General features: G+C 52.6%; 1 protein-coding gene across 1 annotated transcript; it reads left to right on the plus strand.

Moving 5' to 3' along the window:
* Window positions 1-974: 974 nt before the first annotated feature.
* Window positions 975-20287, plus strand: SMAP2 (small ArfGAP2). The gene is made up of 10 exons (XM_040086379.2): window positions 975-1110; window positions 12199-12332; window positions 12831-12916; window positions 13930-14008; window positions 14549-14629; window positions 15097-15175; window positions 16043-16143; window positions 16800-16965; window positions 17719-18020; window positions 19063-20287. The coding sequence occupies exons 1-10, from the start codon at window positions 1008-1010 to the stop codon at window positions 19201-19203; spliced, it is 1272 nt and encodes a 423-aa protein (XP_039942313.1). The 5' UTR covers window positions 975-1007; the 3' UTR covers window positions 19204-20287.
* The last annotated feature ends 224 nt before the right edge of the window (window positions 20288-20511 follow it).

Consider the following 20511-nt stretch of genomic DNA (forward strand, 5'->3'; position numbering starts at 1 on the left):
CATGATTCATCCCGCCCATTTCCTCCTCCTCCTTTTGGGGGGGCTCGCTGAATTGGCGATTGGGGAGCAGGGCTGGGCACCCTCCCCGCCGGGCACGGGGCCGTCCCAGCACACCCAGTTGGCACTGGGGATGCTCCGCTCTGATCCCTCCTGGATCGTCCTCTCCACGTCCCAGCCTGACAGGAAAAGAATTCCACCAAAACCTGGCGGTTTTAAGGCGAAAAAAGATCCGGGCTGAGAGGATCTGGGAGCGTCTCCTTTTGGATCTCTCCCCCCCGGAGCTGCTGGATGCTCCTGCCCGTGTGCCCGTGTGTCCCAGCGCTGTCCCTTTCTGGGACACGAGTGTCACTTTTGGGAGGATTATGTAATCCCGGCTGTTTGTCGGAGTTGCTTCAGTGACAGATTTTTGTCTCCTGTCGGTGCCATTGCTCGTTTTATCGCGGTCTTTCGGGTACTGCGGCTCCTGGAATTCTCTCCTCAGCACGGCCACCAGCCTCCTGCGCCGCCAGATCCCCCTCCAGCACCGCAGGGCCCCCCAAAATCCAGCACCCCTGAGCCCTCCGGACCCCCACCCAGCATCCCCGGACCCCCACCCAGCACCCCTGAACCCCCCCAAACCTCCCACCCAGCACCCCCAGGCGGCCCGGCCATCACCTCCGCACCCCTGTGTCTCCCAGCCCCTGCCTGTCCCCCACTGTCCCCCCGATCCCCCCCCACTGTCCCCCCGATCCCCCCCCCACTGTCCCCCCGAGTCCCCCATTGTCCCCCCACTCGCGTCACGTGACCCTCCCGATTCATATCCCCAGTGCCCCCGCCCCTCTCTCCCCATTGGCTCCCGCCGGCGCGCCGCAACCCATCAGCGCCCAGCACCGGCGGCGCGCGTGGGAGGCGTTGCCGCGCCGAGCGGGCTCTGATTGGTTCCCCCGCGGGCCGTAGCCCCGCCCATAGCGGAAGCAGGAAGCGGGCGGGCCGGCCGTGACCCGCGGGCGGGCAGCGCCGGCCGCGCCATGACGGGAAAATCGGTGCGGGACGTGGAGCGCTACCAGGCGGTGCTGGCCGGGCTGCTGGCCGAGGACGAGAACAAGTTCTGCGCCGACTGCCAGGCCAAAGGTAGCGCGGATGGGCGGCGGGGCCTGCCGAGCCCGCGCCGCAGCGGATGCGCCCCCTCGGTGCCCCCCCGCCGCTCGGTGCTCTCCGGTGTCGCCGCTCCCCCGAGGGTCGGACGCGCACGGCTGGGTCTCTGTCGAGGCCAGGGGCTCGGTGGGGAGCGCTGGGGGACAACGGTGCTGCCCCAGCGGTTACGGGGGTTGCGCGGGGGCAGCGGCTGAACCGGGGGTGGGTTTGGGGCGGAGAGCAGGGTGGGTTTGGGGAGAGAAGCGAGTGGGCTTGGGGACAAGGACAGGATGAGTTTGGGGTGGGTTTTGGGGCGACAGTAGGGTGGTTTTGGGTGAAAAGAACTCTGTGGTTTGGGTGGGAGAACGGGGTGCGTTTGGAGGCAGGAATAGGGTGGTTTTGGGGTAAAGAACGCCGTGGTTTGGGGAGACAACAGAATGGTTTTGGGGGCACAACAGGGCGGTTTTGGGGGAAAGACCACGGTGGTTTTTGGGGGAGAATCCGCCGGTTTTTGGCTACAGCACAGCTGGGTTCGGTGCGAGTCGCACCGGGAGATGCTGCCCGAGGAGCTGCGGTGCCTCTGGAATCCGGGGGGGAGATGAGGAGGGAACGGCCTCAAATCTCCCTGTGGGAATCCCGGGAAACACCCCAGGGTGGGTGGGGACCTCTCCTGAAAGGGGAAGAAGAGGGAGCTGGAAGAGCCGGCGCTGGGGAATTGAGGGAATTCCAGCTGGGGAGTCACATCCTGTCACCCGGGGCTGGAATGTGAGCGGCAGGATCTGCCCTGGATGCTGTAAGGACAGGGAAGGAGTTGTCACCTCACCCCGGGATCATGGACCGCTGGAGGAATTCCAGATTTTTTTTGTCCTCTGCTTCCTTTCCCTCCTGGTTTTTCCCTGTGAGGGTGGTGAGGTCCTGGCACAGGAACCTGTGGCTGCCTCATCCCTGCAAGTGTCCAAGGCCAGCCTGGGATGGTGAAAGGGACAGGACGAGCTTTAAGGTTCCTCACAACCCAAACCATCCCGTGTTTTTCTGATTCCCAGGCGTGTTATTGCCCCTGATCTATCTGAGAGAGGAAATGTTTGAATTCCAGAGGATAAAACAAAGGGATAAAACTGTTCCTTGTCCCCGAGTGCTGCTCTGTGGTTGCTGCTTTGTTTTCCTGCAGCAAAAGTGTTAAAGTTGCCCAAAATCCCGTTTTAATGAGCTGCCGTAATCACTTGGAGATCTGGACTTGAGCCTCGTTTCCCAAGAGCTGCTGGAAGTGAACTTGGAGCGGGGATTGACCAAATCCATCTGTAAACAAAGGACTTGCTCACCTCAGTGCGACCTCAAAAACTGCAGAGGCCTCTTGAGCAACGTTAAAAATGAGATCATTACGGTTTCTTTTCACCCTAAAAACCCCCCTAAACCACAATAACCTCATCATTCCCACCTTGCCTGGAGCACACCTGGCTTTGGGATGAAGGTGGGAGATCAGGATGTTCCCCTCCCCTGCCAATCCTTTATCTCCTGGCACCTCCTGCCAGCCCTGAGGGCAGAAATAGCTCCTTTATCTCGGCTTCCCAGGCCTGAGACTGCAAATTCCACCAAAACTTCCACCAAAACAGGAATAAATTCATCCCCACAGCTCGAATTCCACCAAAACAGGAATAAATTCATCCCCACAGCTCGGGGTGATGGGGTTGGGGGGAGCTTCACCTGGTCACAGCACGTCCTGGAAGCGCAGAATTCCGGTTAGTTAATTATCAGAATTATAATTATAAGGAAGTACTAGTGTGGAGTTCAGCCTTTCCGAAGCTGGAAGCTGCTCCTGCTTGGGAACGTGGATTGCGCCAGTCCTGGAGATTGTCCCCGCTTATCTGATCCACTAATTACCCCCCTGCACTAATGAGATTCCTGGAAGTGGGAAATCTCCTCCTCCAGGGCACGGGTGGCCATGGGAGCTCTCTCTGCTCAGAGCTCCGGGGATTTGCTGCAGTTTTGGGGCAGTTTTGGTATTTTTGGTGAATGTGGTGCCACAGGAGCTGTCTGTGCCTGGAGCTTCAGGGAATTCCTGCAGCTTTGGGGTGTTTTGGATACTTTTGGAGAATGGAGCTGTGTCTGCCCAGAGCTCCAGGGATTTGCTGCAGCTTTGGGGGCAGTTTTGGTATTTTCGGTGAATGGAGCTGTGTCTGCCCAAAGCTCTGGGGATTTGCTGCAGCTTTTGGGGCAGTTTTGGTACTTTTGGAGAATGGAGCTGTCTCTGCCCAAAGCTCCGGGGATTTGCTGCAGTTTTTGGGGTTGTTCTGGTACTTTTGGAGAATGGAGCTGTCTCTGCCCAAAGCTCCGGGGATTTGCTGCAGCTTTTGGGGCAGTTTTGGTACTTTTGGAGAATGGAGCTGTGTCTGCCCAAAGCTCCGGGGATTTGCTGCAGTTTTGGGGCAGTTTTGGTGTTTTTGGTGGATGGAGCTGTGTCTGCTCAGAGCTCCAGGGAATCACTGCAGTTTTGGGGCAGTTTTGGTGTTTTTGGTGAACGTGGGGCTCTCCCAGTGCTGATGCCAAGGAAGTCCTGATGTTCCTCCTGGAATAACTGCAACATCCCGCTCTGCCTATGGAAAGGAGCCCCGTGGTGGCTCCAGATGGTGCCCTCAGCACTTGCAGGGCTGTCTGGAAGCAAAGCTGCTTTTCTTTGCAGGGGCTGGAGTGTCCCAGGCCAGGCTGGAGCATCCTGGGGTAGTGGGAAGTGTCCCTTGCCTGTGGCAGAGGTGAAATTAAATGAGTTTTGAGGTCCCTCCAAGCCGAGCCGGTGTGAGTTTCTGTGAAATCTCAGGGTGGTTTTGCTGCTGCAAAGAGAGAGCTCTTGTTTTGCAGGAAATGGGGTGAAATCTCTCCCACTGCTTCTTCCTCTTTTTGCTGCCAGCCTCGCGTCTGGGGGGAGCTGAGCCAGGGCAGGGCACTGCTGAGTTATAATCCTCTCCTTTGCTGGGGGATTCACTTGGAGAAACACCTGGAAAGGAGCAGCACTTGCTCCTGGTGGGATTTTTCCCGTGGTGCTGCTGTTCCCTGGGCGTGTGTGAGGGATCACAGGGCTGCTGCACAGCCCGAGCTGAGCACCCAGCAGCACATTCCGTGTTGGAATGTGAGGAGGGATGGAGCCTGGAGCTGGGATGGCTGAAGGAGGGAGGGATGTGCTGAAATCTCCCGGCTGGGCTCCACCGGGATTTGGAAAATTCCCGCAGAGCGACGCTGGGATTCGTCCCTGCCTCTACAGCTGCTCTCGTGCATCCCCCAGCTAATTGTGTTTGGTTCTCTCCTTCTCCCAAACTCTTCCCTCTGCTCTCCAGTCCCATCCATGCATCCAGCAGGCTCTGTGGATCCCGGGGCGCTGACGTCGGAGCGGGAGCTTCCTCCCCGGGGTGCTGCCGTGGCTGCCCAGAGGTTCAGGTTGCCCTGTGCTCCCCCTGGTTTGTCTGGCTCTTCCCTTCATCCCTTTGTCTTGTGAGATCCATGGGTTCCAGGCCTAAATCCGTGCCTCGTATCCCGAGGGATTAGGTGGGAGAAGTGCTGCTGAACACGGCACAAACCCGGGTTTAATTCTCCGGCAAAACAAACAAACACAAAGGTGCAGGGCCGGGGAAATCCCTGCCCAGAGGTGGGATGGGAAGGGGGACAAGCTTGGGGCTGCAGTAGATGATATGGGGAGGCTGACTTCCAGTGGAATTTGGGAATTATCTTGTGGGGGATCTGCTTTAGTCCGGCCTAACTCCTGTTAATCCAAACCAAATATTCCCTAAAAATCTGCGTGACTCAACTCCTCCTCCTCCAGCAGCCTCTTGAGCTGCAGCTGAATTTCCTTTGCAGTCAGAGCAATTCCAAGAGGAACTTTTTTAAATAGCTGCTGGAACAGCTGCATGGGAGGAAGGAGGATCAGGATGGCGACGCTGATGGAGGGGGACTGGTGCAGCCTGTGCCTTCAAAAACCCCAGAGTGGTGGGGCTGGAACTGCTCAAGGCTGGGTTAGGATATCTGGGGTGAGGAGAGAGCTCAGCCTTATGCAAGGGAATCTTGCCAGAGCGATGCATGTGGGTTGTGTGTTCTTTTGAATCCTCAGCTGCGGCCACAGTGTTCTGGGATCTTCCATTATTCTGCTTTTCCGCTCTTCCCGGTTCAGATCTGAGAGGTTTGTGCACAAAGGGAGTGGAAATGCTCCTGAATTCACTTTGTCCCTCTGGGATCTTCACCCCAGCAGGGTAAAACTGGGAGAGGACACAGCTCTGTCCACCCTGAGCCTGCCTGGAGCTGTAACTTCCCACTCAAGCAAGGGGGGGAAAAAAGCATCAGTGTTCCCAACAGGGATTTAGTGTGGAATTAGTTGTAGGAAGATCCCTTTTAAGCAGAGCTCTGAGTCACACTTGGATCCGTGGCCCTACATCTGCCAGAAATAGGGATAATCCTCGGAGCAGCAGCACCTGGGGCTCTCTGTGCTGACCCACCTGGGGAGTGGAGGTGGGAAAAGAAAGCTCTCCCCACCAAACAAAAAAAAAATAAAAATTCCACGTGATTTCCCAGCTGGAGTAAAGTTTGTTCCTATAGAAACTGGAGTTACGTAAGGAATGGCAGCTGCAGTGCAAAGGGAGCTCGTGCTCCAAAATGCAAAGTAGGTCTTGAAACCAAGCAAAAAGTCAGGAATAGCTCGGAGCTCCTTCAGGTTGATCCCTGGTAGTGATTGTTCCCTGTGTCCCAGGAAATCTGGGACAAAATTGGAGCTTTGAGGAGGAGCTGTCTTGGAGCAGTGAGTATGAGGCTGGATTTACCTGGGCCTTAATAAATTGGTTTATCTGTATTTTTGGCAAGGTGTGCCATTCCTTCCTGACCCTTTCCCAGGGAATTTCAAGGCATAGTCCATGTTTAGCTCTAGATATTGGAAAAAACTTCTCAATCCATCAAACACTGGCCCAGGACTTTCCTCTGCTCGGAGCTCTTTCAAGGACTTGGTGGCTTCTAAAACATCCCCAACTCGAGTTAAATCGGAAAACCGAGCCTAAATATCTTGAACACCAAGTGACAAAATAAAAACGTCTTAAAAAAGCAGCAAAATTTCTATTTACAGCCTCAAAAGTCAATTTAATGATGGTAGAGGTTCCATCCTGCTGCTCTGTTTACAGGCACAACCTATCACCTAAATTTATTTTTTTTTTGCATTTCACGGGAAATTCAGGCCTCCTTGGAATCTGGAATTTCTAGGATTGACTGATGCGTGGTTTTGGTCAGAAATGATACCAGAGGAAGTCCGTGGATTATGGAATTGACTGATTTTTCTTCTTTTTTTAATGTGTATTTATATTTTTAAGCCGTGTCACCATCAGCGTTGGTGACGTCACCCGGTTCTTTTTCACGGATCCTGGTGCTTGAAATTGTCCCTGTTTTAATGACCGAAGGAACAACCATCGCTCTCTGCAGCAGCAGGAAAGCCCCACCCCGCTGTTGAGAGAAATTTTCATTTCCTCCAGCTGCACTTCAAAGAACACGATGGTAGCAGTGATAAAGCTGCGCTGAGAGCTCTTCGTCTTTGCTCAAAAAACGCACAAAGCTTGGTCGTCGAGGCCACGGGGCCCTCAAATATCGGATTTTTTTTTTTGTGAACTGGAAGATTTCAAGCCTTTTCTGGCAGAAATCAGAGCCAGCGCCTTCGTTTTTCTTGCAAAATGTGGTCGAGGCCTGAAGTTACTTAGAAGGGGGGAAAAAAAAAGGACGAAGAAATCTCCCATCGGCCTTTTTTTCTTTCGAAGGATGGTATAAAGCTGAATTTTTGGGTGATTGAACTGCTTGATCGGGTGTAGATCTTTATCAAACACCTTTTGTTTGTGCTAAAGTGAGGGTTTGGCTTTAGCATCCCCAAAAAGCTGCACAAATCCCTCAGCCTGGGCTTAAATCTGGGAATGCAGCAGGGATTAATCCCAAATGTGAGGTGCATCTGTGATCCCTGCAGCAGGACCCATGCTCAGCTCAGTGATTAATAGTGTTAATAACGTTAATAACGTAATTTAGAGGTCTTGAAGCTGATTTGAGTGGGTTTTTAGAGTTTCCTTTTGTTCCCCAAAGTCTTGAGCACTAAATCTGGGAGTGCAGCAGGGATTAATCCCAAATGTGAGGTGGATCCATGATCCCTGCAGCAGGACCCATGCTCAGCTCAGTGATTAATAGTGTTGATAACTAAATAATGTAATTTAGAGGTCTTGAAGCTGATTTAAGGGGGTTTTTAGAGTTTCCTTTTGTTCCCCAAAGTCCTGGGCACTAAATCTGGGAGTGCAGCAGGGATTAATCCCAAATGTGAGGTGGATCCATGATCCCTGCAGCAGGACCCATGCTCAGCTCAGTGATTAATAATGTTAATAAATATTAATAACGTAATTTAGAGGTCTCAAAGCTAATTTAAGTGGGGTTTTTTTAAGAGTTTGCTTTGGTTCCCCAAAGTCCTGGCAGTGCAGAACAGCTGTTTCCAGCAAAGAGCAGAGGAAGTTGTTTTGCAAGAGAGGCTTTGTCACAGGATGAATGACACGAAATCCTTGAGCAATTTCTTTCCAGAAAAGAGGAAACCACAATGCAAAGGAACCTCTCCTCGGATCCTGGGTTCTTCTGCAAAAAAATGAGGATTTTCAGGAATTTTTTTCCCCCTGGTGAAAAGCTGAGGGTGTGAATGTCCCCTGGCAGGGATTCTCCTGCCCCAGGGAGAATTCCCCACATCTCTTTCTCCTCAGGGGATGCTTGGATGGCTCTGTAGACAGAGATGGAGCAGTTTTGGGATCCATGGATGAGGGCACATTTCCCTGGAACAGCTGGCTGCTGATTTCCACTGGGAATATTTCATCAGGCTCTGATTTGTGATGCTCCCTCAATCCTGCCTGTGGAAGCAGCTCCTTTTTTTTTTTTTAAATTCCCATTCCCTGCTCCTCCTTTTCCGAGGAGCTATGGCTTTGCAGCCAGCTCCTGGTTTATTTTTAAACGCTTTCTGCGGAGTTATTACTGCAAAAAAGTTGCCTCAGGAACTTGGGCCGGAATTTGGTGCCTGAGTGAAGGGCGAGGAGTGAATCCCCTCGGGATTTCTCCATTAAAACCACTCCAGGGGTGTGAACTTGGAGCAAGTGGAGCTCATTTGGGGCAGGCTCCTCAGGCTGGGCATTGAAAAAGGGAATTAGGCCAGGGTTTTAAAGGGAATTAGGATCCTTTTCAGTCATTCAGATTGTTCAGCTGCCCTTGGAGCAGAGCAGGGCTTAGATGGGTTAGATGGCAGGAGCAGCTTGGTATGTGGAGTTTATTTTGACAGGCTGGGATGTAAAACAGCCTCTGGAATTGTCTCCTGGAGCAGGGGCCGGGCACCAGATCGCTGCTGGGGTGGTGCATCCTCCCTTGGGAATGCACTCAAGTGTTCAGGGAAGCTGGAAATGAGAATTCACTGAGCGAGGGATGCTTTGGAGCTCGTGATCCTCCTGCGGCCCCTGCCAGGCTGGGAGCGCATCCCAAGGGGGTCTGAGCTGACCCAGATCTTGTGCCAGGGCTGAGTGGGCATCCAGGCTCTGAAAAACATTGGGATTGATGCCTTGGGAAGGCTGAGCTGGAACAGGGACTGGACAGAGCTGGAGAATAAAGCAGATATTTATTGAAAGGCCTTTAGGGTAGACCTTGGGCAGGACAAGAGCCTGGGCAGGGCTGCACCCAAGGTGGAACCAAAATGGGCACAAAATGGGCACAAAATGGACAAACGGTCACCAGGCCTCACACTTTTATAAGTTTTGGTCCATTTGCACATTGGGGTTTCATTGTCCAGTTCCAGCTCCAGGTTGTGCAGTCCCATCCTTTGGGCTGAACACTTGTCCCAGCTGTCCTTGGTATGCAGCAGGAACAGGATTTGTTTTGTGTCCCTGCTGTGTGCAGAGAGCTGAGTGACCCTGAGTGTGAGCTCAGAGCTGCACCTGGGCAGCGCAGAACCTGAAACACAGCAAAGATAAAACTTAAACCATCAGGATTCTTACTCCACGTTGACGTTTCCTTCAATCCCGGCGGGGTTTGCGCAGGCCTGAGGTGAAGCCCAGGCCCATCGACTCCACTGGAGCAGAGCAGGGTTGGTGTGAGGCGACTTTAATTTCCATGGATGTTAAAATGATCCGTAGAGCTGAGACAAAAGTGCTGGCAGCACCAGGCAAGGCTGGCACTGGTGGGCACTGGAGCAAACTCGGAGTTTTCCATGTGGGAACGGTGCTGCCATTTCGGCCTGGTGGCTCTGAGGGCGCTCAGAATCGATTTTTAAAACATTAAACAGAGGATCTGTGCAAGAAACAGAATTTTTTTCGTGGTTTAAGGAGCTGGATGTTTCTGTTGGCCTTGTCCTCAGCCCTCTGGGAGATAAATCCATAATTCCCTGAGCCAGGAGGGCGAGGAGCTCCCTGTCCTCGATTTGTGGCGGCTATCAGGGTGTGTGCCCAATTTTTGTGAGGGCTGATAATTCTCCCAGGCAGCTCAGCAGTGCTGATTCAAGCTGCCCTGTTGTTATTCATTGATATAAACCCGTTTTTCTCAGAAAACTCCATCCCAGGCGGGTTTTTTTCCCTTTTATCACCGGAGCTGCTGCAGGGTCTGAGCTGGGGTTGGGTTTTTGGGGAAGTGAACAGCAGCAGCACGGGGTGAAAGTCACATCTGGAGATGCCCACATGGGGCTTTTTTCGAGTCAAGTCACCTTGAGAAGAGCTGTGAAACCCCAAGGAAATGCCTGCAAAAAGCCCTGAAAAGCAAAATCTGGGCCGCTGGGCATTTCCAGGGAGGTTTTTAGTGGGAGATGTTTCAGCGCGAGCTGCTCCGAAGAGGGAAGTGGGAGGTTGTTTACATCTGCACCAAACCCTTCCCCCCCCTCCCACAAACTCAGGGCTTTATGAGACATTTTAAGAGACATTTTTAGAAGGCATTTGAAGGTTAAAATGCTGCTTTAGTTAAGCTGGAGGTCTGGGAAGGTGTTGGGTCAGACCTGACCCCAGCAGGGTTTGCTGTGGCTGCAGGCTCATTTGGAGCATTTTGGAAAATCCAGATTTCCTCCCTGCTGGGCTCTGGAGTCGCTCCTGTCACAGAGCAGAGCCCTGAGCTGCTGGGGTCACAATCTGTGCTCTGGATAAAACCAACCCCACATCCCCCAGCTCCTCTATTCCCTGCAGATTTGAAGCCTTTCCCTGCAGCACCTTCTGGCTGTGCAAGGACACCCAAAATCCCAGCTGGAATCTCCCCAGGGAAGGGCTCACCCCTGGTTGTATAATGTGTTTATTGCCGGGATGAGGTTCGAAAAGCCCTAAAATATTTTAATTTCAACACAACCGGAAGCTGCTCAGTAATGGCTCTCCCAGAACCTGGATTTAGGAGTTGCAGCACATTCCAGCTGGGAATTCCTGTGCCATCCACCCCTGAGGGGACGCTGGAGCAGCCAGGAGGGTGTGACACTGCCCCTGAGTCATGTTTTAGTGGGAGGTTTGTGGTGGCTTGAGCTGGTCCATGTGACAAACCCAGTGAGCTGATTACTCCAGGAGCTGCCCCGTTAATCCTTTTAGTCCTATCAAGGCTAAATTTATCTGGAGTTTAAACCTAACCTTGAATCTCATGATAATCCTTCCAGCAGTCTCACGTTAGAGCCCTGGGGGTGGAGCTGGGAGAGGATTCCGTGGAGAAATGGCAGGGAGGATCCTGGCGAAGGGTTTTGTTCCCAGTTTTTTGGGGGTGTGTTGAGGTGGTGCTGAAGTTGTGGGTTTTGCTTTGATAATAAGGGAGGTAATGAAGGGGCTGAGGGGTAGGCAGGGAAGTGGATTCCTCAGCTCCATTAAATTGATGTCATTCCGCTCCTGGAGAGGGGAAAAAAGCAGCAAATAATGGCAGGAAAGGCCAGAAAAACTTAATGAAGGCGTTTTTGAAGCGAATTCCCTGGAAGAGGTGCTGGAGTTACCTGTTAGAGGTTGGATACCTGTGCTCTGGATTGCACCAGATCCCTCAGGATGCTCCAGGCTTTGGGAATTAAACTGTTAACAGCATCTCGAATGCAGCACTGCTTTTTTAGGGCTTCAAAATTACACTTTCCCCCTCTTCCCCCTCCCACCTCCCTCTCATTAACTTGAGGCTCTGCTATTTTAGCTGTGGCAAGAAAAGCAGGATAACTCTTCATCATCCGGAATAATGTCTGGAAAAAAGGCCTTGTGGAGGCTGTTTGATCCCTACTTCTGTGTGTTCCCAGTTTTCCCATGCAACTGGGACACCAGTTTGTGCTTAGGGAGCTCTGAACTGGGGGCCAGGGAGTTTGGTTTTCAAAAATTCCTAAAATATTCAGCAGGATTTGAGGGTCTGGCCTGGCTGGGAGAGGGGTTGGGAATCCCTGTGGATCTCTGTATCCCTTTGGGAATGTCCTGCTGGGATTCCTGGGTGCACTCAGTCGATCTGAGCTCGTTAATCTTTCCCTTGTGGGTGTTTTTTTTATTTTTTATTTTATTTTTTTTGTTTTTAAATCCCTGGCATGATCTCCCATCCACACCTTGGAGCTGTCCTGCCTGTCCGAGCCGCATGAAAACCGGGAATCTCCATCAGAGCTGTGGAAACTGTGATCTGATCATTCCTTGGCCTGGGATTGGTTTTGGGGGCCAAATCCAGGGCTCGGTGCTGCTCTCCTGGCTCAGCTGGGAATCCCTGCCCAGCACGGAGGAGATTTGAAGATGCTGGGTGGGTTTTTGCTGTAGGGGAATCTTCTGGAGCTGATTTATCCAGGAAAGAAGGGAAAAAAGCAGGACCACAGAGCTCCGGGGGTTGGAGCGTTTTTGGGGTGGTTTAAATCCCTGTTTTCCTGCCTCTTCCTCTCGGAGCTGTTTGGTTTGTGTGGATGGAAGAGGGAGGCGATAAATCCCCAAGGATAACGATTGGGAACCCCCTGCTGACGTGGAATTCCAGCTTCCAGCCTGGATGAGACTCCAAAGGCCTCAATCCCAGTCTACTCGGTGCAGTTTCCCAGTTGCTCCAGACCAAAAAAAAAAAAAATAAAAAAAGGGGGTTGGATTGGTGGGAAAACGCTTTGCTGTCTCTTCCCAGGGCCACGATGGGCGTCCTGGAATATCGGGGTGTTCATCTGCATCCGCTGTGCCGGGATCCACAGGAACCTGGGAGTTCACATATCCAGGGTCAAATCCGTCAACCTCGACCAGTGGACGCAGGAACAGATTCAGGTGAGGGCTGGGATAACACAGTCAAGGTTTTGGTGGGTTTTTTTGTTGTTGTTAGTGCAGCTTCGTAAATTCAGAATTCAACCAAGCCAGGATAGCCCATAAAATGTGGGAAGTGGAGGAGGAGGAAGAATTCCAGCTGGGATAGGTTGGGAGGGAAAAATTCCTTCTTCCAGGCTCGACAAACAGCAGAGAGTGAAGCTAAAGGAGCTGCAAAGAGCTCTGTTAAATTCCCAATCCCTGCCTGGAGGTGCTTCCCGCCTCTCCTTGAGCTTCCCAGGGCTTTCCAGAGGGATTTTGGGATATTTATCCTGCCTTGGAGTGAATATTGCTTAGGGCTGGCAAATGGGATGGGATTGGAGCAGGATCCCCTGGGGGGTGGAGAGTGGCTTCCAGGAGGATCTCCCTTCCTTGATTCCTCTTCCCTGGCAGCCTGGGATGCTGTGGGAGAGTTTTAGTATCCGGGAAAGGAAAACTTGACGGAATTTTTCTGGATTTCAGTGCGTGCAGGAGATGGGGAATGGCAAAGCCAATCGTCTCTACGAAGCCTATCTGCCCGAGAACTTCCGGAGGCCCCAGACAGACCAGCATCCTTTGTTTTCTTCTTTTTCCCTGGGATAAAAAACCACGGAGCTTTTCCATCCTGGAGCTGTGTGCTTAAACCTTCCTGAGGGAGGAGGAGTTCCCTGGGGCAGGGAATGGGAATGAAGGAATTGCTGCCGAGCTCCGGGGTTGGAGAACTGGGACGAGGCTGCCGCAGGTTTTGGAGCCCAGGAGGGTTTGGGTTTTCCAAAGTGCTGAGTATTCCAAAAGCTCCCTGGAGACCTAACTGTGACCTTCCAGGACCTGAAGGAGCTGCAGGAGAGGTGGAGAGAGATGATTTACAAAGGACAGGGTAAAGCGGAGGGATAGGGGGGGCTTTGGGGAAGGAATTCCTCCCTCTGAGGGTGAGGAGGGGCTGGAATGGATTTCCCAGAAAAGCTGTGGCTGCCCCGTCCCCGGAAGCGTTCCCCAGGCTGGATGGAGCTTGGAGCAAGCTGGGATAGCGGAAGGTGTCCTTGCCCATGGGCTCTAAGGTCCCTTCCTGCCCAAACCAGGCTGGGATCCTCTGGTGGGATTTTTAACGCTCCTGAAAACTCCAGCTGTGGCTCGCACCTTGCGGGAATGCTGAGTAAACAGGGATATAACGGTGTGAACCAAAAAAATCCACAGCAGCGCCTTTCCACCGTCAGTTTTTGAGCTAATCCGGTACCTGAGGTGCTTTTTGGAGGTGCAGGATGCTGCTGTGACCGCTGTGATTTGTGCTGGTGACCTGAACGTGCTGAGGGGATGCTTGGGGCAAACAAACAAAAAAAACAGTGGAGAAAACACAGCAGCAGCCTAAATCCTGATTTAATTCCCTTTTTACAGCGCTGAAATAACCTGGAATAACCCACGGGCAAAAACCGAGTCGGGATCCAGCAGTAAATTATTTTAAGAAAGTTACTGCTGGAAATGCTCTTTAAACAATGATTTAATTTAGTTACAGCCTGTACCTTGTTCCTCCCTGTCAAATAAGGCTTCTATTCTGGAATCCTTTGTCCTTAACCAGCTGCTGTAGAGCCGTGGAGAGTTTTATCCGGGATAAATACGAGAAGAAGAAATACATGGACAGAAGCATCGACATCAACGCCTTCAGGGTGAGTCTGGAGGCCGAAATTTGTGATTAAAACACTTTAAATGTTCCCTGTGTCAGGGGAAATCCCTTCTCCAGGGCTGCTGGAGCTTCATGGAGTGAATCCCTGCCCAGCACTGAGGAGATCTGAAGATGCTGGGTGGGTTTTTGCTGTAGGGGGATCTTCTGGAGCTGATTCCAGGTTATCCAGGAAAAAAAAAAAAAAAGCAGGATCACAGACATGGCAGAGCGCAGGGGGCTGGAGGTTTTTTTAGTGGTTTAAATTTCTTTTTTCTTCCCTCTTCTTCATCCAGCTGATCGGTTTGTGTGGATGGATATCTCCATTGGAGAAGGTCTTGGAAGGGTTTTTTTTCAAATTCCTTGCTCAGGGCAGGAAAAGTGCAAAAAAATTTACCTCAAATTCAGCTGTTTCGGAGGTTTTTGACATCGGAGGGGTTTTGGATCAGTAACACCACCGGGATTGAGCTTTTTCTTGGTGTAACCAGGAACTTTTTCCCTCATGCCAGTGGGTTTTTTGTTTGGTTTTTTTTTCCCCCCCTCACAGAAAGAAAAGGACGACAAATGGAAAAGGAGCAACGAGTCGGAAAGGAAACTGGAGCCCATCATCTTTGAGAAGGTGAAAATGGTAAGATGAGGAAGAAAATCCCGGAGCAGTTGTGGAGACATCCCTGAGGCAGAGCAGAGGGATTCCAGCCCGCTCTTGGGAGCATTTTTCTGGCCTCTGTCACACCCTGGGTGCTTTGAGTCACTGCTGGGAGCTTGTTTTGCTCTGCTCACCAGACACTGAGCAGATGTGCAGCCTGGAATCCAGCTATTCCCTGCTGATTTTTCCAGCTCCAGCAGCTGCTTCTCCTTAGTTTAGAGCCTGCTCGGATTGGACAACCTGTTGGGGCGGTTAAAAAAAAAAAAAAATCGGAAATATCCGCTCTGAAATGCGCGTTTTTGGAAGAGCAAAGAGAATTTTGCTTTTGTTTTTGGACTTAAATCCGCTGGGGAGAAGGGATATTTAAGGGTTAATCTCGTTTAAAACCTCTGACATTCCGGGGTGAACCCAAAAGCTGCCCAAGATTCGTGTTGTTTCTTTTCCCCCAGCCTCAAAAGAAAGACGAAACGCAGCAATCCAGGAAAAGTTCCCCCAAATCTGAGCCAGTCATGGACTTGCTGGGCCTGGGTAAGAGAAATTGGTGTAGAAACCGTGGGAATTTGAGGAGTTTCAGTGCTAATTTTCCCTGTCAGGTGAACAATTCCAGGAATCCTGCAGGAATATTCAGCTTGAACTTGGGAATCCCTGCCCAGCACTGAGGAGATTGGAAGATGCTGAGTGGGTTTTTGCTGTAGGGGAATTTTCTGGAGTTGATTCCAGGTTGTCCAGGGAAAAAAAAAAAAAAAAAGGGAAAAAAGCAGGATCACAGAGCTCTGAGGGTTGGGGTGGTTTAAATCCCTGTTTTCCTGCCTCTTCCTCTCGGAGCTGTTTGGTTTGTGTGGATGGAAGAGGGAGGTAAATCCCCAAAGATGAGGATTGGGAACACCCTGCTGATGTGGAATTCCAGGAGTTTTCCATGGGTTTTCCCTTCCTCCTGGTGCCTGTGGTGTTCCAGCAGCAGCTGGAGGTTTGTGGGACAAAAGGGACCAGGGGCACATCCCAAGTCCTGCTCCAGTCCCTTCCCAGCTCCAGAGGGATGAGGGAGGTCGGGATCATGGCACAGAGGTGTCCCCAGCCTGGGAACACACAGGATTTTACCCCAAATTTGGGGGATTTGGGGAGGGGTTTAGCTCAAATTTGGAGGTCCCAGGGGTTTCAAATTTGGGGTTTTTTTGGGATGTTTTACCCCAAAACTTGTGGGTTTCATGGTGATTTGTGGGGAGGACTTTGACTCCAAATTTGGAGGGTTTGGGGAGATTTTAACCCCAAAATTTGAGGGTTTGGGTGTTATCTGGGGGGGTTTTACCCCAGATTTGCAGGGTTTGGGGTGGTTTGGGGCAGGATTCCAGCACAGACTGGGGCTCTGCAGTGATTTTGGGGTCTCTGTCCCCGCAGACGCCCCGGTGACAACGCCCGTCACCAACGGCCGGCCCAGCAGCCTGGAGAAGGACCTGGACCTCTTCGCATCCGTGGGATCCAGCTCGGATTCCAGGAAGGTGAGCTGGGAATGCCGGTGCTTGGAAAAGCCCAGCTGGGTTTTCCAAGGAGAATTTGGGATGGAAGGGACATTAAAGGCCGGGGACATCTCCCATTATCCCAGGGTTCTCCAACCTGGCCTTGGGTGCTGCCAGGGATGGAGCATCTGTCGTAGGACACGAGAAAACGCAAGAGATTTTAAATATTTCAGGAGGCAAAGGGCATAGAAAAGGTTTTATTGTCTATTTCTTAACACCTTTTATGAGGTGTTCCCATACAGACCCAACGTGATCGGTGAATAGGAACGACACCTCTCTGATCCCAGCCAGGGAAACAGCAAAACACCACCTGGAGAAGGATTGTTTTGGGAAAGGGGAGTTGTTTTGCCAAGGTTGTTTTGAGAAGAAGCCTTCCCGAGAAGTTTTCCCTTGGGAAACAGTTAGCAGTTACCAGCAGGCCAAAACCTCTCAGGCCCAGGCATGCTAGGCCCACACGCATCCATCTGGGAATGCTGTTCCACCACACAACCCTCTGCCCTAAACCTTGCTTCATCTAAATTTCCCTTTGTTAAACCCTAAAATCTCCCTCTCCCATCCCCACAGCGTGGATGTGGATGGATATTCCCCATTTTCCCCCCGGTGCTGGATTTTGCCCTGATCCCGTCCCTTTGTCCCAGGTCGTTGGTTCCATGCCAACCTCCGGCAGCGCCGGCTCCGTTCCCGAAAACCTGAACCTCTTCCCGGAGCCCGGAGGCAAAGGGGAGGAAGTGGGGAAGAAGCAGCTCTCCAAAGACTCCATCCTGTCCCTGTACGGCTCCCAAACGTCCCAGGTGCCGGCACAAGGTAATCCCGGCGGGAGCTGGGACCTGGGGGGTCCCGGGAGCTGACAGACTTCCAGGAGAAGTGGGAATGTGAGAGTCCCACAGTGGGTTGGGTGGGACGGGAACGTAAAGCTCATCCTGTTCCAGCCATGAAGTTTCTACTGTCCCAGGGTGCTCCAAGCCCTTTCCAAGCTGGCCTTGGGCACTTCCAGGGATGGGGCGGGCACAGCTTGTGTGGGAAATCCATCCCAGCCCCTCACTGGGATAATCATCCCAATATCCAACCCAACCCTGCCCTCTGCCACTGGGAATCAGAGAGGAATTCCTCCCAATATCCAACCCAACCCTGCCCTCTGCCACTGGGAATCAGGGGAGGAATTCCTTCCCAATATCCAACCCAACCTTGTCCTCTGCCACTGGGAATCAAGAGAGGAATTCCTTTACAATATGCAACAGAGAGGAGGAATTCCTTCCCAATATCCAACCCAACCCTGCCCTCTGCCACTGGGAGTCAAGGGAGGAATTCCTCCCAATATCCAACCCAACCTTGTCCTCTGCCACTGGGAATCAGAGAGGAATTCCTCCCAATATCCAACCCCTCCCTGCCCTCTGCCACTGGGAATCCATTCCTTCACATCCCTGCCCGAACTCCCTCTCCAGCTTCCTTGAGAACCGTGATCAGCACGAGCCACAGCTCAGCCTGGACATCCCAGCCGGGATTGCCAGCAGGAATTTTGACCTCCCATCCCCTGACCCCGCTCCCGTTCTTTCCCAGGAGCGATGTTCATGGCGCCGGCCCAGCTGGGCTATCCCGCCCCTCCCTACCCCGGCTTCCCAGGAGTTCCCCCTTCCAGCAGCATGCTGGGGGGCGTGGTGGCCCCGTCCGTGGGGATGCTGGCCCAGCCCGGAGCCGCCGGCATGGTGGCGCCGGTGGCCATCCCGGCGGGATACGTGGGCAGCGTGCTGGGCGTTCCCAACGGGATGATGGGCGCCCAGCCGCCCGGCTACGTGGCCGCCGTGCCCCAGGCCGTGTACGGGGTCCAGCCGCCGCAGCAGCTGCCGTGGAACCTGGCCCAGGTGAGGGGGAACGCGCCCGGGAGGCTTTTCCCGGGGTTTTTTGTGGGATTTGGGATGGGGGTGGTTGGTGCGGGGGTTGCTGAGGAGCAGCGAGGGGGGGATGTCTTGGGTTTGGTGTGGGGGTCAGCTAAACTGGGATTGGGAAGGGGTGCGGTGGGAGAGCCTGAGGATCCCGGGATTGGTCAGGTTGGGGGAGAATTCTGAGTCCGATCCCAACCTCCCAGCCCGTAGCGGTGAGACCGTGGACACCTCCAGGGGTGGGAACTCCAAATTCCCCCAGGGAATTCCAAGGCCTGATCCCCCTTTCCATGGAGAAATTCCTGCTGCTATTTCCAAACCTCTCTGGGCAATTCCAGGGCCTGCCTGCCCTTTCCACGTTGGAATTCCTGCTGATGTCCAACCTGCCCTGAAACCTTCCCATATCTGGGAACTCCAAATTCCCCCAGGGAATTCCAAGGCCTGATCACCCTTTCCATGTTGAAATTCCTGCTGATGTCCAACCTGCCCTGAAGTCTTCCCATACCTGGGAACTCCAGATTCCCCCAGGGAATTCCAAGGCCTGATCACCCTTTCCATGTTGAAATTCCTGCTGATGTCCAACCTGCCCTGAAGTCTTCCCATACCTGGGAACTCCAAATTCCCCCAGGGAATTCCAAGCCCTGACTGCCCTTTCCATGGAGAAATTCCTGCTGCTATTTCCAAACTTCCCTGGGCAATTCCAAGGCCTTCCCGCCCTTTCCATGTTGAAATTCCCACTGTGTCCACCTGCCCCAAAGCCCTCCCATGCTGGGGATTCCAAACTTCCCTGGGCAATTCACCCTTTCCATGGAGAAATTCCTGCTAGTGTCCAACCTGCCCTGAAATCCTCCCATATCTGGGAACTCCAGATTCTCCCAGGGAATTCCAAGGCCTCACCACCCTTTCCATGTTGGAATTCCCGCTGTCTCCAGCCTGTCCCGTGCTCCCTCGGGGCTCTGCAGTTTTTGGGAGGCGCGGGCGGAGTCCGGACCCGTGGCTGCCCTCTCTCCCGTGCCGTTTGCAGGTGACGCAGCAGATGGCCGGGATGAACTTCTACGGAGCCAACGGAATGATGGGCTATGGACAGTCCATGGGAGGAGGAGGAGGAGGAGGAGGAGGAGCCCAGGGCAGCAATCCCTCCCTCAGCTCCCCGCTGTGGAAATGAGCCCTCGCTCGCACCTGACCATTTCTGCCTTTGTTCCGTTCTCCAAACCCGCTCCACGAGACATTCAGGGGTTTGGGGGTTTTGGGGGTTTTTTTTGTTTTGTTTTGTTTTTTCCTTTCGGGTTTGGCGACCCAGCCCAACCCGAATTTTTTTTTATTATTATTTTTATTTTTTCCCCAATCCCTGAGCTCCATCTCTGCCTTTTCCACTGTCACAGCCACGGGGACGGCTCGGCGTCCTCAGCACAGTCAATGCACGCGGGGAGAGGATCCCTCCCCGCACAAAGAGCTCCTGGGTAGCACTTGATGCCCTGCTGGGCACCTGGGCACAGGTGGGGCTGGGAATTCTGGACTGAATCCCTCCCAGAAAGCTGGGAATTTCTCACTTCAACTCCAGTGTTAGGTTTGGGTTTTGTGGGTTTTTTTTTTTTTTTTTTTTTGGGGGTAGGGGGAAAAAAGTAGGGTTGGGGGGCGGAACTTGGTTTGGTGCTGAGGAACTGGATTTAAGCTGAGCCCAGGGGCAAGCGAGCCTTGCTACCTCCTCCCTCGAGCGGAGCTCTCCCTGCTCCCGCCCTCCTTGGAACCAAAGTCCTTGGGAAAAGCCCCTCTCCCACCCGCCCTGAGCAAGCAGGAATCTCGCCCGGAGCGGGGGCAAAGCCGACGGAATGTGAAAAACTTGCACTGCGGAGGGAATTTTCTGGCTGGTGTTGGGATTTGATGGAATTTCACTTTTAACAATCTAACCAGAGTTAATTCTCCGGGGCCCAGAGCCCCGTGCAAGTTTTCTTACGCTTTTAAAAATGACTCTGATGTCCTAATTTATACTTTTTTCGTATTATTGTTTGTTTTTTTTTTTTTTCCCTCTCCGTTTCGTTTCGTTCTTGTTGTCGTTGTTCCTGTGTGAAATCCCGGTTTTCCCCCCCTCCCCTTTTTCCTGGCTCGCTTGGGACATTTTAATCTTAGGCAGATTTCTTTTCTCATCTCCAGTAGAACCCAAAACTGCTTCAAAAGTCAGCAAGAACTCGGACTTGTGGTCTGCCCTCTCCTGTGGATATGTAAATTCCCAAATAAAATATTGCAGTGGACTCCTCTGGTGCTGGTGGTTCACTCCAGGTGTGGGAATTGAGGGAATTTCACCCCCAAAAATAAAACCAGCCCAAATTCCCTCCGGTTTGGGCTCTGTCCCAAATGCCAGGGAGCTGAGGGAGCACAGCCAGGGCTGGAAGAATCCAAAGTTGACACTTTTATATACAAACCCCTTGGCTTTGGCATGGGGGGAAGGTGGAGCAGAATTCCTGCATTGAATTGT

This window comes from Hirundo rustica, chromosome 25, assembly GCF_015227805.2.
Source record: "Hirundo rustica isolate bHirRus1 chromosome 25, bHirRus1.pri.v3, whole genome shotgun sequence".
NCBI classification, from domain to species: domain Eukaryota; kingdom Metazoa; phylum Chordata; class Aves; order Passeriformes; family Hirundinidae; genus Hirundo; species Hirundo rustica.

Bases quoted from the DNA above. Each gene is read 5' to 3' on its own strand.
- SMAP2 (XM_040086379.2), top strand. From the start codon at position 1,008: ATGACGGGAAAATCGGTGCGGGACGTGGAGCGCTACCAGGCGGTGCTG. The intron at 16,144-16,799 runs GTGAGCTGGGAA...CCTTTGTCCCAG, and splicing joins CCAGCTCGGATTCCAGGAAG to GTCGTTGGTTCCATGCCAAC. The intron at 18,021-19,062 runs GTGAGGGGGAAC...TGCCGTTTGCAG, and splicing joins TGCCGTGGAACCTGGCCCAG to GTGACGCAGCAGATGGCCGG.